Source organism: Centroberyx affinis, unplaced genomic scaffold, assembly GCF_046629955.1.
Source record: "Centroberyx affinis isolate AG114_WGS23_722 - 3 ecotype Tasmania unplaced genomic scaffold, CSIRO-AGI_Caff_v1 ptg000612l_1, whole genome shotgun sequence".
NCBI lineage: Eukaryota > Metazoa > Chordata > Actinopteri > Beryciformes > Berycidae > Centroberyx > Centroberyx affinis.
In genome coordinates, this window is record NW_027279242.1 from 344313 (window position 1) to 360910 (window position 16598).

At 41.4% G+C, this 16598-nt stretch overlaps 1 protein-coding gene across 1 annotated transcript in view; it reads left to right on the forward strand.

Moving 5' to 3' along the window:
• The window catches only part of LOC139643462 (NACHT, LRR and PYD domains-containing protein 12-like), a 66875-nt gene extending 58453 nt beyond the window's left edge, over window positions 1-8422 (forward strand). Inside the window, 6 exon segments of the mRNA XM_071518612.1 lie at window positions 635-808; window positions 2595-2765; window positions 5016-5189; window positions 6458-6631; window positions 6818-6864; window positions 7115-8422. Of these exon segments, the coding sequence (XP_071374713.1) occupies window positions 635-808; window positions 2595-2765; window positions 5016-5189; window positions 6458-6631; window positions 6818-6864; window positions 7115-7683 (1309 nt within the window). The 3' untranslated portion in view covers window positions 7684-8422.
• The last annotated feature ends 8176 nt before the right edge of the window (window positions 8423-16598 follow it).

Consider the following 16598-nt stretch of genomic DNA (forward strand, 5'->3'; position numbering starts at 1 on the left):
TCATGTTAGTTAGTGAACACAGTTATTTTGTTCAGCTGCAATGATTGCTATGACTTTACAGTTAAGTGTTGTTTTTATATGTTATCTTCCTTGGGAGGAAGGTGGCTTAATACAAACCAGCCAAGGAGCTTCAGGAGTTAAGAGGGTGTGGTTAAAAAGTTTTGAAAACTTACATTTTATCTCAACAGACAGCAGTATATTCCAGGGATATTGTCTACATTACAGTTAGTATTACATGATATGGTTGTTGATGTTGTTTTATTCTACAGGAGTGTCATGTTAATCCTGCGTTGTTTTACCACAATTTGAAATTACCTACCTGTGAAGCTTAGGCTAAAATCTCTATCATTTTTTTTAAACACTTTTTACAGAATTTCTATCATGTAATTGCATGTATGTATTCTTTTCTGCTTGGTTTCTGCTTATATTACACGTTCAGCACTTTTTGAAACTTTTCAAATTCTATAATACTAATTTTTGTCATTAATATTATTATTATTATTATTATTAGTAGTAGTAGTAGTAGTAGTAATAATAGTTGTAGTAGTAGTATACTGTGTATGTTTTGATTGGTATGCTTAGTCTCAGCTCTGCTTTCATAATAACTAATCTTACATTAAATCTGTGATCACAGACTTTCTGGATGTGGACTCTCAGAGACTCACTGTGAAGTCCTGACCTCAGCTCTGAAATCCAACCCCTCCCATCTGAGAGAGCTGGACCTGAGTAACAACAATCTGCAGGATTCAGGAGTGAAGCTGCTGTCTGCTGGACTGGAGAGTCCACACTGTAGACTGGAGACTCTCAGGTCAGACAGCATATTTAATTTCTGTGCTGACATCAATATTATATGAATATTGTGGTGACATTTAATTTGAGGATGTCTGTATAGAGTTGTTCCATCTGAAATCAGAGTGGAACCAAGCTGTAGTTAATACATGCTGATTTCTTTGTACATATGGCTTGATTTAAATATAAATTGTGTTATTATTATTGTAATTAAAATGAAAAATCTATGAACATTTTCTAGATTAGCTTTGACATCCAGTGTATCGTTACGCACAGCCATTGCTCACCGGTAGGCATACATATAGTGAGCCATAATAACCCATTGATTGATCACATGAGTAGATCTAATTTATGATCCGATGTGTGTTCTCCTAATTCCCACATTACTGTACGATTTAGTGACAGTATGAAACCTGTTTAGGTATTTAGCCTAGTTTAACCGGACCGGCACTGGACCCTCGTTTCATATAGGTTCCAGAAGATATTTCCTCCCTGTTGAATATCAGTGATACGTAGGGCAGCATTTTCAGGCTCTTGGGCAACGTCCTGTGCCCTAAAACAGCTACTGTGGCTCCTACTGATGATGACTCCTGCTGCCATAAAATATACATGAAACCAGAGCTTATAACTGAAAGGGTAACTTCATCATGGGGGAGTTTCATAAGGATAATGCAAATTTCTACACATTACATGCATCAAAATATCTGTAGAACATAAATGTTCTGAGGCTCAACAAATATTCACATGTGATTTTCCACCAATGAAGATATACCAGAAAACATATTTATTGGTTTCAATAAATAAACAGCTTGATTTTTTAGTTCTGCATAAGTTCTTGGTGGCTACTCCAATCCAATTTACAATTACAATTTCACATTTGGCAGACGCTTTTATCCAAAGCGACTTACACATGAGATTTTCATACAACACAAGCAAGGTTCTAGTTAGGAGAGAACAATGAGAGTAAGTGCTATAGAGCTAAGTTCTGGTCCAACAGGACATAGGTGCTACGAGACAGTGCTATAAAGCTAAGTTCTGGTCCAACAGGACATAGGTGCTAGCCTTAGCCTAGTGCTAGCCTTTTCTCCAACTCCAATTCTGCTTTTTATCACAATTATGTCCAGAGAAACTGTCATCTGAAAATATTGTCCCAATAAAAAGTGTCCATTCTGGACCTTAACTAAACCTTTATTTATTTGAAACTACTTGGCATCCAGATTTATCCATATAGTTAGTTAAAGAACGTGTTCAAGGAAAATGGACCAATTGTGAGATTTACATACGTGTGACAGCCTGTCTGATTTCAGATGGAATGACTCTATAAGGCCGATGTTATGCTGATCCACACTAACAAAATGGTAAAATCCATTGTCTAGGGCAGTGGTTCTCAAACTTTTTCATGTCAAGGACCCCTAAACTGACACAGATTTGACCACAGACCCCCATTTGATAAGATTTTGTCCCAGGGTCCCCCATCTGATAAGTTTTTTGCTTTCAGATGTTTTATTACAGAAAGTGTATGAAACCCATGACCAAAATAGTCATACATTCTGTCATTGTGTTACTTATGGGATGGAATTATAGTGAAAATAAATTATTCTCCTTTTTGCTGGGGACCCCCTGGAACCCCCTCAAGGACCCCTGGGGGTCCCGGACCCCACTTTGAGAACCACTGGTCTAGGGCATAACAATGTTGAGCTACACATTACAAACCTGAACAGATATAATTGGATTATGAAACAAAGGTTTTTTGTAAGCATTCAGGTTATTTTATTTGATAGCTACATGCTTTATTCTTTATTCAGATTGAATGGCTGCAGCTTGTCAGAGAGCTGCTGTGCTTCTCTGGCCTCAGCGCTGAAGTCCAACCCCTTCCATCTGAGAGAGCTGGACCTGAGTAACAACAACCTGCAGGATTCAGGAGTGAAGCTGCTGTCTGGACTGGAGAGTCCACACTGTAGACTGGACACTCTCAGGTCAGACAGCATTTTTAGGAGTCCAAGCAGCGAAGCGCACTGCTTTTCTCATTATTCTTCTTTCTTCTTCTTCCTTCTTCTTCTTCTTCTTCTTCTTCTTCTTCTTCTTCTTCTTCTTCTTCTTCTCCGCTAGAAGTTTTCGTGCAGCAAAAACAGTAAGAACAAAATTCACAAAAATTGGCAGGTGGGTTGCAAATTCCACCCACTACTCAGGCACATAAAATCACACTGATTGACCTCAAGGTGGCGCTGCAACAATGAAGTTTATGTTTTTGCAATTATCTCGAAAACGGCTTAGCTTAGAATCAAAATTATTCTTCTGGTCTTCTGCTCTAAAAATGTCAAATTTTGTTCGTCAGAAACCGTTTGGCCAATCGTCCCAAAACATTGTCAGGATCATCTACGGACTAAGCTGATCTAAAGTTATCAAGGAAATTTTGATACGTCAATCTGTTTTGAAATTCCAAATTTTTAGACCTGTGTCGTTAAGTTCAATTTTATATAAATGCTCATAAATCAAAATTGGCTTAAGCGATTTTAACCAAACTTGGTGCACCTATTCGGATGCTAGGTCCAAGCTTGGCTACTCAGTCTTGGGATATTCTGCCACTAGTGGGCGCTACAAATGCAAAAAGTTTATATCTCATAATTGACTGAATAGATTTTTATTCAAGTTTGTACACATGTTCTAGGACTATGTCCAAATCAAGTTAATTGATTAATGGAGTGCGCTAATACAGTTAAAATACTCTTTCTAAGGCTTTCTAAATTACCATATTGTTCTTGGACCCCGTCCGTTGCCCCTTGCGGCTATATTTAAATATTTTTTCAGTTCTGTGTTGATATAAATGTTATGTGAATAATTAACGAATGTTGTGGTGACACTTTATTGAAGACATCTGTTCGCTGACATTATGCTGATCCACACTGACTAGCTTAATGGTTCATTGACTATGGCATAGTGCATGTTGAGTTTTAAAACCTTTAAAATCTTAATGTTTTAAACAAAAAACTGTTTTTTTTTGTTTTTTTTACATTTGACAACCTGTTGGGGTTGAATTTGAGCGCTCCATTTTACAAAATCCTATGTCGAAAACCTCAAAAGCTCTGGTCGCAAGATTGCATGGTTTCAAGCAGGTTTTCTATCCAGGAATATTTCATTTGATAGCTGCTTTGGGGGGTTGTACTATTAAGCAGATCTATTCCGTCAAAACTTATTGTTGTCACAACTATTTAGGAATATTATGAATATCAGTATGTGAGTTGTCCTGACTGAATGGGCTATGAGTCTTCTGTAGCTTATCTTTACTCTGCTGCATATCAGGCGGATCACTGGTTAAGCAGACTGTATTCTACTAGAAGCTGCCATTAGAGGGGTGGCACACATATTGGGGTTCACTAGATAGTATATTCCCCTCGATGGTCAATGGTGCCTAGTAGGGGAATGGCCACACAGCGACTGGTGCCCGGCCCACACATTGAGGTTCCACATAATGTTAGAATGGCCTTGCTTGATCCTAAGATGCTAACTTGCATTTGGGATATCAACAAGGCCACATGGTGGGTGCTCCACCGGAAATTACTAGCTGGTGTCTGGCTCTGTATCTGACACGGCTTTGGAGGGGAAGTTGCCTATTGTCTCCCTGCTCTCTTTGGCTAGCTAGGTGTCTGCTGCAGGGAGTGAAAGGATCAGAGCCTAGACGCCATACTGAACTCTGTATATTGAGCATAGCATTAGTTCAGGCAGGCCACGAGGTCAAGCTCAGCTCACAAACCCAGCCTACATCAGCTGATAGCAGCTGATCTCAATGCCAGCCCACATCAGCTGATGGCTCAGCTGATTCCCTTCTATGCATGTAATTGGAAAATCTCATACAGGGCACCTCATTTAAAGCTGCTTTAGTCTGCCTACCCTTGCTGCTTCCTCTGCAAGCCGCTTGCAACCCGCCTCCACCCCAGCTCCTCCTTACATGCTATGTCTGACTTAAACAAGACAATTTCTGTTGTCATTGTTACCTGCTCTGTTCTGTACCTGGGGTCTTTGCCTTAGGCAAGGGCAGGGAGCTCCCAGAACAGAGCCATACCGCCATATACTGTATAACTACTGCAAATGACAATAAAAGTTTTATTTTGACTTAAGTGGTCCTGACTGAACTATATTTGCATTCATTATCTATAATCTGTTTACGTGAGTTGGTTGACTGAAATTATAAGAGACTAACATTTCTTTATCTTTTCATGTCCATTGAGGCTGAGTGACTGTAAACTGTCAGAGAGAAGCTGTGAAGCTCTGGCCTCAGTTCTCAGCTCCCAGTCCTCCAGTCTGAGAGAGCTGGACCTGAGTCACAACGACCTGCAGGATTCAGGAGTGAAGCTGCTGTCTGCTGGACTGGAGAGTCCACACTGTAGACTGGACACTCTCAGGTCAGTATTACTGATACTGTTCAACAGACCACCATTTAAATTCTGTTTTACATGCACATTAATGTCAGTGAAAATGCCTGACCTCTGTAGGATTTTCCTGCTGATGTGAGTTTTGAAAGCAGCTGAAATACCAACATTAATCACTAGTTTCTATCCTCTGTGAGAATATTTCATTATTTCCTCTCCTTACTGCCTCTGTTGTTGAAACTGAAAATACAAACCAGATCCTTAACTGTTAATTAGTTAATTAATTGGAGACAGTGACAGTTTTTGCATTATCATAACTAATTTCAGAGCAGTGAGAAAATCCAACATGTAACTCTTTTTAAACAAGGAGTTTACACTGAGAGCTAGGACCTCTTTTTCAGAAAACCTGTACAAAAGTTTGCAAAAGCAATCCTCCAGAATAAACAATAACTAACAACCTATTAGTGCTGGGTGATATGGCTGAAAATGTTAAAATGATTCAAATATTCATATCAGCCGACATCGTGTTTTATCACCATATATGTAAAATCACTATTTCTGCCAAGTTTAAAGGGTTAATTTTGCTCCTGAATAAAAAAGTTGAATAGATCAGTCAACTTTCATTTAACACTTTTTATTAGCAGAATAAAACAAAAACAAAAGTAATAAAACAAGCAGGAGTGAAATTTTTTTTCAGTCTTATATTTCAACACTATAACCTTATATAATCTTTAAATAAGAATAATGAAACAAAAGCCTTTTCTTCTGCTTCTTCCAATATGAGCTGAATGCAGCAGAAAACTAGCAGCCATGAGGAAGTGTGTGAGCAATGCTAAAAAGCATCAGATGGACTATTAGAACTGAAATGTTGTGATAATTGTTCAGTCGCAGCTATTTAAAGATATGTGTAACTGCAGTGTGAGTGTTTCTGTTTCAATCACTTTTAGGGTTCAACTGTTAGAGTGTGTTTGCGGTGTGTTGTGTGTGTTGGACAGCAGCGCTCCTGTTGAACTGAAGCTATGTCAAGCTCTACAGTGAAGGATGTGAACATAATCAATCATCATGATGGAAAAACTAGGAAAATAAAGCCCAGGTTGAACATAACCACAATTATGCTTTAAGAGAGGAACTCTGCTGGTCATTATTGAAAGCCATCGAGCTGCTTTTATTTTGAAATCGAGGAAAATTTAACCAAGATAATTATCAATATTGTTTTTTCGCATTACATCATTGCAAGAAAATGCAACAATATGTATCTGTTTGCTGCTTGTGTGTGTGTGTGTGTGTGTGTGTGTGTGCAGGCTGTCAGGCTGTCTGCTCACAGAGGAAGGCTGTGCTTCTCTGGCCTCAGCTCTGAGCTCCAACCCCTCCCATCTGAGAGAGCTGGACCTGAGCTACAATCATCCAGGAGCCTCAGGAGTGAAGCTGCTCTCTGCTGGACTGGAGGATCCACACTGGAGACTGGACACTCTCAGGTATGGAGAGGCAATGTCTGCTAGAAGGCACATTTTGTCTGTCACACTGACAAGCTGAGGAGTACTGTTTCATGTTTAATGGTGGATATGAGTGGAAATCCTTCATATTGAAGATTATTAAATGTCCATGTTTCCATCATCAAAGAGAATCTGCTGATCTGACTTATTCCCTGTTTATTCCTCCAGTGTGGAACATGGTGGAGTGCAGTGGCTGAAACCAGGTGTGAGGAAGTGTAAGTGTGTATTTAGTTTGATTCATGAAAACAAAGCAACACACATTCAACTATTGAGACGGAAAGTCCATCTACACCTCAGTATGTGACATCCATTCATTCAAATCCTACTGTAAATCAGGATGATGGCTGACATCATGTGCCATCATGAAACTGCTAAGAAATGAACTGTCAATACATTAACAAATAACCACAACAGGTTTATTAGATGAGAAGCTGCTGCTGTATTGTGTCTGGTTCTCTCCATCAGATGCCTGTGAACTCACACTGGACCCAAACACAGCACACAGAAACCTCCTCCTGTCTGAAGACAACAGAAAGGTGACAGAGGTGACAGAGGAGCAGCCATATCCTGATCACCCAGAGAGATTTGAATGTTGGAGACAGCTGCTGTGTAGAAATGGTCTGACTGGTCGCTGTTACTGGGAGGTCGAGAGGAAAGGAGAGGTTCATATAGGAGTGACTTACAGAGGAGTCAGCAGGAGAGGACAGGGTGATGACAGCTGGCTTGGGTGGAATGACAAGTCCTGGACTCTGTACTTTTCTGATGATAGTTACTCTGCCTGCCACAATAACAGATCAACAGACATACGTTCCCCCTCCTCCTCTGACTCTAACAGAGTAGCAGTGTATCTGGACTGGCCTGCTGGCTCTCTGTCCTTCTACACAGTTTCCTCTGACACACTGACCCACATCCACACCTTCTACTCCACATTCACTGAACCACTCTACCCTGGGTTTAGGTTTGGGCTCTGGTCTGAGTCTGGTTCCTCAGTGTCTCTGTGTCAGATAGAGGACAGAGAAACACTCACACTGTGACCAAACACAGCTGCTGAAATGATAGTTCACTCTGGACAGGATCACACACACACACACACACACACACACACACACACACACACACACACACAGTCTTACTTATGTCACTTTTGGGGTATTTACATAGACTTGCATTCATTTCCTGGAGACTTACCCTAACCATAACCATAACCATAACCACTACTTGCCTAAACCTAACCCTAACCCTAACTTAAACCTAACCCTAACCTTAACCACTGACCCAAAAATCAGCTTTTTACCAATTGGGGACCCGGCTTTTGTCCCCAATAGCACAAGCTGTCCCCAATCAACTGGTCTTAAGTCTGGTGTGTCCCTGAAAGTGACTTAAGTCATACCCACACACACACACACACATCTTAAAGTGAGAATATTAACGTTTACATCGTCATATAGGTTTACTGCTCAAGTCGTTGTAAACAAACATGATCCATCAGTCAGTGTGAACAGAGTGGATTGTATGTGAACGGTAACTGATCAGAGTTTTAACATCACATGTACAAGAACAGACATTTTATTTTGAAAATGAAATGAATGAGATATTTATTTAGACAGAATCAAATTATTGTTTTTTATCAGTTATTGGTGATTGACAGATTCAAATATTTTTCCTTTGAATCTTTGTTTTCTTTGATCAATCTCACTTCTCCAAGCTAAACATCTATCTTGTTTTCTACAGGAATAAAGGTTAAATGAAGATTGTTTGATCTGCATAGTTTTAAAGAGAGATTGTTGACTTTAATATGTAATTATTGTTGCCTTTAAATAAAGCAGTGTATTGCTCTGTTGGTTTTTTATTGATTCATTCAGACATGACTTTGGCTGCTATCATTCCCCTTCCCCATTCCCCTCTCAGGCTTCTTAAAAAAAAATTTTTGATGTACAAGTTTTGTGTATGTGAGTGTCAAGCTATCAGTAGTACAACAATGTTTGGCCTGTTATCTATAAAACATCTATAGTACGTTAATGAAAACATTTACATAATTAGGCTGGGTTAATTTGTGTAATGCAATGGGTTTTTTTTCCAGTTGATTCCCAGTAAGATTAAGAATGTATTTTTTGAGGGAGACCTGGTCAAGAAAGCAGCATCATGACAAATATACAGGTTACAAACAACATGCAACAATGTAAGAAAGCAAAATACTAACAAAGTGACATTAAAGAAAGAGCAGTCGACTTTTCAAGATCCATCATTTCATATGAAACCCCTTTTAAATCCTATTTTACTACTTTTTTAGGTTGCTCACATGCTTCCTTCCTTTACTGGCTGGTTCTCTGCTGCTGGGTTGACAAGTTGGTGCAGTGGGAGCCAACAGAGTAGACAATCTCTGCGTCTCCATTCTGTGCAAGGTCGGTCAGGTAGCTGCATATTAGTTTTTGCAGCTGCCCCTTGTTGCTGACGCTACACAGCAGCGTTTTGAACGCTCTGGCAGAGGGGAAGGGGTCGCCCAATTTCATGTAGGTGATGGGGACATGTGCCTTACCCGCAGGTCTCGTTTGTCATTTTTAGTTGAGTATGCTGCGTCGTACGGGTCCTTCACACAGATGATGTGGTCAGCATCACCATGGCGGGCAAGGATGATGGATGACACCTTGTGGACGTAGTCCGACCACTTGTATGGGGTGCCATCTTGCGTCTGCCGATCTTCTGCTGATGGAGTTGCCATCCTCCAGATCATGCCCATGTCGACGAGAGCGATGTAGGGTTCTTGCAGATCTACAGATTGGAGAGAGAGCTTCTGGATGAGCTTGCTCTTCTGCATCTTCCTGTTTGTGCCGTTGGAGTTGAATAAGGCCACACTCCTCAACAGCACGATGTTCCAGCAACTCAGGGAGGTTCACAAGTTGACTGACCTCAACCAGGTCGATCACTGCCTTGAGAGCGCTCTGCTCCATCTCAGCAGCTCTTGCCTTGAGTTCCTCCCTGGGCTTTGCTGCCCTTGTCATTGTACACTCGATCCACATGTCCCAGGCCATGTTGGAGTAGGGGTTGCCTGTGATGGACTGAGTGAAGTCAGTATGAAGGAAGGCGACCTGATCAGCAGGGAGAGCTGTCAGCATTGCCCAGAAGTCAGGCAGCCACCTTCCATACCTTTTGTTGTCGTACACTACCGTCCATGGCAGCATGGCGCGCAGAGAGCTGACATACTCGTCCCGGTTGCAGATATGGACTGCGTGCACATTCTGCATGAGCGCGTCTGTCATGGACATTAAGTCCCTCCAGTGGTCTGCCATGTCACTGGCCTCCACCTGGGTGAATAAGTTGGTGATGAGGCTCTCGAGGTCAGCATCATTCTCCAGTGCCGCATGAGCAGCAGCACGGGATTCTTGGGAGAGACTGGTATCTCTCAGAATCTCAAGGTTCTTCCTCGTCTCATCAGCCAGGTTGGGCATGAGCCTCCCCTTTACCAACTGACTCATGAGCGCCTCATACATGAGCCTCAAGCAACGCAGCCCCCTCTTGTAATGCTTGCCTTTCAGCGCACAATTGACGGAACCCTCGGCAATAACTCCTCCCACCACAAGTACATCTCCTAGCTCACTCCCCATGTAGCGCCTGTAGATAGCGCTCATCATCATACACTGTGTATGGAAGGGACCAAGAGAGGGCACAATGTCACGGTACTTGTTTGGGTTCTCGGCCTTGAGCAGGGTGATGAGGACGTACACAGGATGATCTCCCACTAAGAAGGCGAAGGGCATGCGCTTAGTGGCGATGACGGTAGACAGCTTGTCCATGACGTCATTCACAACTGACTTGTTGGGCGGTTGATTGTAAGATGTATGAAAATAAGCCTTGCTCTTCCTCTGCTCCATATTCAAGCCAGCGTGAAACCCACTGTAGGAAGGGATAGTCTGCTCAGCTGCATCAGGGCGATCACCATTCATGTCCGCACGAGCAAGGGCATGAATAATGCTCCGCTTGCGCTGAGGCTCTGTACTTGACAAGACCATAGTGGGCTTAGGGCGGATGGGAGGCTCACTGCGCTTGATGGTCCTATATGGCGTAACTGCCTGCATCTCAGACGCCTTCTCAGTCAGTGCCTGTGACAGTCTTGGCGTCTTTGATGCGCACATGCTTATCCTGGATGTTTGCCTCATACTCCCTTACTCCCGTACTCCAACGTTCTAGACACTGCAGAAACATCCAGCTACAGCGGTGTGCAGTACCTCCTCCTGTCAAGGTGTCATTGAGAAAGTCTTCATTGTCAATGATACTGATGCTTGGTTCTCCCTCAGCGATCTCGTCAGGACACACCGAACACCGCTTGAGGTCATGCATGGTCCAGACATCACGCAGGAGAAGCACGTTTGTGTAGCTGATCCCCATGCCCAGCTTGTAGTAAAAGTCGACAAGCTCCTTGCTGCGAATCATCCCGTGAAGGGTCACGGTGGCACTGATGGCGGTAGTGGTGGGTCACTTTATGATGTACTGTGTGATGAGAGAGGTGAGAGAGATTGTGCTTGGAGAGAGATCTACCCCCTTCTTCCCCCGCAAAGCAGATAGCAGCTGCACCATGAGAGCCGAGAGCTCTTCCTCCTCTTCTAGCTCCTCGACCCTCGGCGGCCATGGGACAAGTTTGATTGGCTTGATGTCATCCCTGAGCCGCTCAGCTACATTGCGCACCAGTTGCTCACTGCTGACACTGATGGAGGAGAGCGCTGCTTCGACATATAAACCACCCCCAGACGTGTCATAGACTAGGTCACTCTGGTTCCTCTGAGGGCGGGAGTGGAAGCCGATCTTGCCCTCAAACTCCCGGGTCAGGATGTCTTTGATATAGGATGACTTGACCCCGGATGTTGAGAAGCCATACCGAGAAATGATAGAGCTGTAGTCTCGGAGGAGGCTCTGCAGTGACCTTAGCTCATGTTCCTCAAAGATAACTGTTCTGATGTGGTCGAAGAAGATAGTCTGAGCATCACGGAGAGTGACATTGTGCATGTGTGGGAGTTTGTCATCTTCACTAATTTTCTGGTAATTACGGACATATTTCAACCAGCATTTGTGGTGATATTTGATCTCAAGGGCGTAGGGCTGATCAGCTGCAGAATCGATCAGACAGTTGATTCTGTCTCGCATTCTCTGATCTTGCTTTGATTCCGGGTGCCTGGCTGACTCATTTTGTTTTATCATGTATCAGCTCTAGACTTGATGGCAGCCACTTGGCAGCTGGAGCCGCAGCTGGGGAACAAACATCAGACATAGACGAAGACTGAGATTGGCGTTCATCGACCTCTCGTTTTTTCTGTCTTTTCTTGGCCTGTTCCAGTTTCTTGGCATTACATAAGGTCAACCTACATGTATCATGGACACATTGTCCAATGGGACCTTTATCCCAATCAACAGTTGCGTGGACGTTTCCGAACTTGATGGAATCGGTGGCTTCATTGCAAAACCCGCCACACTGGAGGACACATGAAGTCTGATGAATTATGCACTGTCTATTTGTCCCTGTGAGTTGATTGATTTCTTCCATTTTCAAGCAGTTATGCATCTACACTGTCTGTGCATCTATGCACCTACTCTTCCTTTCACCTGTAGGCAAAAACAAAAAAACAAAAACAAGCATACTGTAGTTATCTAGCTTGCTCAGCTAGCTCAGTGATTTCCTATGATGGTATATTACTTTATAGTGACTGTAAGTATTGTTTAATTGAATTGGTGCTTATTTCAACAGAGGCAATTCCCAAAAAGTCTAATTAAATCATGTACTTTATGTTGATAATGGCATACAATTTGTATATACTATACACAAATGTTTTCTAAAATTAGTTGATTCATGATTAAAGTCATGTTGTGCATTTTGCCAACCAGCCCTATCACAGGGTTGGTTGGCACAGGTTATGGGGTTGGTTGGCACAATGTTAAAATGTGATCAAAATCACTAGCTAGATAAGCTAGCTTACGACTTTAGCTGTGTGTGTGTGTGTGTGTGTGAGACAGCTAAGGTTAGCAACTGGTAGCGATTGTGATCAAGCTAGCAAATATGAAATTTGATTAGCCTTTATTAACAAATATAATTTAAGATTATGGAATGTGATTCAATATTCAATTCTCATTTTATTTTTGCCTAACTTGGTGGGAATGTTAAGGAAATAGCAACATATAATGATAAAAATACCATGAAAATTTTGATACTTACATTTACCTCAGGATTACAACAGTGTGATGACCCCCCCCCCCCCACACACACACACACAAACACACACACAAAGACAGACACAGACACATGTATAAGACATGTCTTACCATATTTTTTACTAAATGCCTATACATTCAAAATCAGTGTGCCAACCAAGTTATATTTATTTAAACCTTGGTGTATTATACATAATTTGAAAGGTAATGTCATGATCTACCAGAATAAATGATCAAATATAGTTTAAAAAGTAAAATGTACTTTAGAAGGTGTCTTTTATAGACAATTTTTACTGAAAAACATCTTACCTTCCCATTCAAAAGTTACGTTTTCACTCTACTGGATGGTGGCCATCTTTTCTCTGGGGAGCAAAGAACATGCGAGGAATCTTGGTGTAATCATAGATGCTGATCTTAACTTTCACTGTCATATCAATAATGTCACAATGTCACAGCTTTCTATCACCTCAAAAATGGATCAAAAATTAGAGGCTTGCTATCTAAACCAGCTGCTGAGAAACTGGAGCATGTCTTTGTCACATGCAGAGTTGACTATTGCAATGGTCTCTTCTCTGGACTGCTGCAGGAATTTTAACCAGGACCAAGAAAAATGATCACATTACACCTGTTCTTAAATCCTTGCATTGGCTTCCAGTAAATACAATAATTGATTTTAAAACCCTCCTACTTGTATATAAGGCTCTGAATGGCCCTGCTCCACATTCTATCAACCAACAAGAAGCCTCAGATCATTAGACAGTGGTCTCCTTGTTGTGCGCTCTAAAGCAGAAGCTACATTTTGTTTTTATGCTCCTAACAAGTGCAACGCCCTGCCAAGTGACATCAGCGGTGCCACAACACATAGTTCTTTTAAAAGTCGACTTAAACATTTCTTTTTACTGCTGTTTTTAACTTGACACACTAAAATTGTTGTTTTTAGAACAAATGTCTGCTGCTGTTTTACCTGAATTTATACACACTTTAAATTGTCTATGTCCTCTGCATGTGTGCTTGTGTATGTATGTATGTTTTTATGTATGATGACATGTATGTCATCGGTCCTAGTCAAGATTCTGGAATCCCTTGTGAGTGAGCAACGAAAAGAGTTTTTATTTACAAACAACATTTTATCTATTTATCAATCAGGTTTTTGGAAAAAACACAGCACAACTACAGCAGCCAGCCTTAAAAGTAATTAATGATTTTATGGAATCCTTAGATAACAGGCACCACTGTGCAGCCCTCTTCATTGACTTATCCAAGGCTTTTGATACTGTGGATCATGTAATAATGAAGCATAGACATCTCAGTATAGGAGTGTCAGAACAAACTATCTGTTGGTTTGAAAATTATTTATCAGGCAGATCACATGTGTGCAAGCTGAAGGCATCACCTAACGTATCCAAGGGTGTGCCCCAGGGTTTGGTCCTAGGACCACTCTTATTTACTATTTATATTAACGATCTGTCATAATGGACCCAATTCAAACAATTTCACTTTTATGCCTACGATACTGTTATTTACTGCTCTGCTCCTACACAGAATCAGGCTCTTTGTCAGCTACAACTTGCTTTTAATGCTGTTCAGCACAACCTTCATGATCTGAAAAAATTCATGATGTTTTCAAATTCAAAGAAAAAGCCACTGACCCTTCCATCTATTATTACGCTTCAGGGCAATAAGATTGAGTCTGTATCTGTATACAAATATCTAGGCACCTTAATTGATGATTCCCTCTCTTTTCAGCCTCACATCCAGCAACTTGTGAAAAAAACTGAAGCTGAAACTGGGTTTCTACTTTAGAAATTAGTGTTGCTTTTGTTTTGAGGCTAAAAGGAGTCTGGTTGCTGCTACCTTTATGTCTGTGCTTGACATCGGAGATGTTCTATACATGCTTGCATCTTCTCAATGCCTTCATGCGTTAGATACCGTCTACCAGGAGCATTGCGGTTCATTACTAATTATAAAGCGCTTACTCAACATTGCTCCCTCCCTGTATGCTCGGGTTGGTTGGCCTGCATTGTCTGCCTGTAGACTTAACCATTGGTTCATCCTTGTCTATAAGGCAATTCTTGGTTTGCTTCCATCTTCCTTATGCACTTATATCCTTCAGCAAAGTGCTGGAAGTTACTGTCTATGTTCCCAGGAGTTATTTTTGCTATATGTCCCCAAAGCCCGTACTGAACTGGGGAAAAGGGCTTTTATGTATGCTGCTCCCTCGGCTTGGAATTTGTTGCAAAATGATTTAAAGCTTGCGGAGCTGGTTTCACTCTGTGCTTTTAAATATATAATATATATTAAATATATATTCAAATATATATGAATGAATTAAATTAGTGAATAGCTTAATAAGTATTAAAATAGTGAACAGAATAGAGTGAACCATCCCTTAAAAAGGAATGAGTGTGTTTTAGTCCAGCAAGACAGCCTGAACTATATGGGGAACTCTCAAACATGCCAATGCATAGAAACCAGAGAGACAGAAAAACACATAAATCCTTCAGGATGATGTCTCAGCAGAAGAAGAGTAACCAGAGACAGCCTGGCTCTGTCAGCTCCTTAAAAACTTCTCCTTAGTGGGACAAAGGCTGACATGGACGCTATTTCGGAAAACCCTCCAAGACGTATGAGAAGAGAAGAAGAGGAGAAGAGGAAGACAGGAGAAAGGAGAGGAAGACCCAGACGCCCCCCAGCCCTTCGACAAGAAAAGATCCCATGTCAGCTTTTGTCTATGGTATAGTGATATCCAAATGTTACTTATAAGTGCTGATCTGTATAACCCAATGTTTAGTTGGTATACATTTTGTGACTACTCCAAGTAAGGCTAAGAGTGATGATTGATTAAGATAGATGATGAAATTGACTGATCCTGGAAGAATTGTTACTCTGTTCTGTTTTTATTAAAGAAAGAAGCGATTATTTCACTTCAAGTGTTTTGGCTCTTCCTTGCAAGTGTCTAGCCTGATCCCAGTGAAACATCCTGCCTAATTGTTTTAATATTTCTGTATTTATGCAAAATAGATAGTGGGTATTATTCCTTGACTGTCTTGCATATAGTCTGGTTTGGATTTACCCCCAAAGATCCTGCAATACAAAAAATAACAGATTTTCAATTATAATTATTATTATTTTCCTCCATTTAAAAGACGCACATTTTGAAAGGGTGCGTAGACACAGGGTTTGGGTTGAGAGGTGTGTGTGTGTGTGTGTGTGTGTGTGTGTGTGTGTTGCATTTGAACTTCATAATCCTAAAGTCCTACAGTCCTACTCTGTCATCAACCTGGTTCCACTGGCTGACATCCTGGTCATAACTGGGACTGAGGCAGGCTGGGTGGGCGTGTGGAGAGGTGGAGGGGGGGCTACAGTCTGGACAGAGGATGGAGGGATGGAGGCTGCAGTCTGGATAGAGGATGGCGGGATGATTAATGGATCTGAAATAAAGGGACAAAATAAACATGAACAGTCTGTTATGAACCCACAGCATCCACAGCACGTTAATAAATGGAAAGCTTAATGATGAGTTGCTAGTGGTGATCAAGCAGCTGTGGTGGGACAGGCACAGGGACTTTTCCCAGGGCTAAAGACAAAAAAACACATGAAACCTCACAGGACTAAGAATGACTTTGACGCTGAATAACACCATAATATAAACCATCAACTGTATTTACCTTGGTGAGGAGAAGCAGAGCAGCTTGATAAACATGATGTATAATCCTCTAGCTATATTCACTTTACACAGCTAACAGTAACTTCA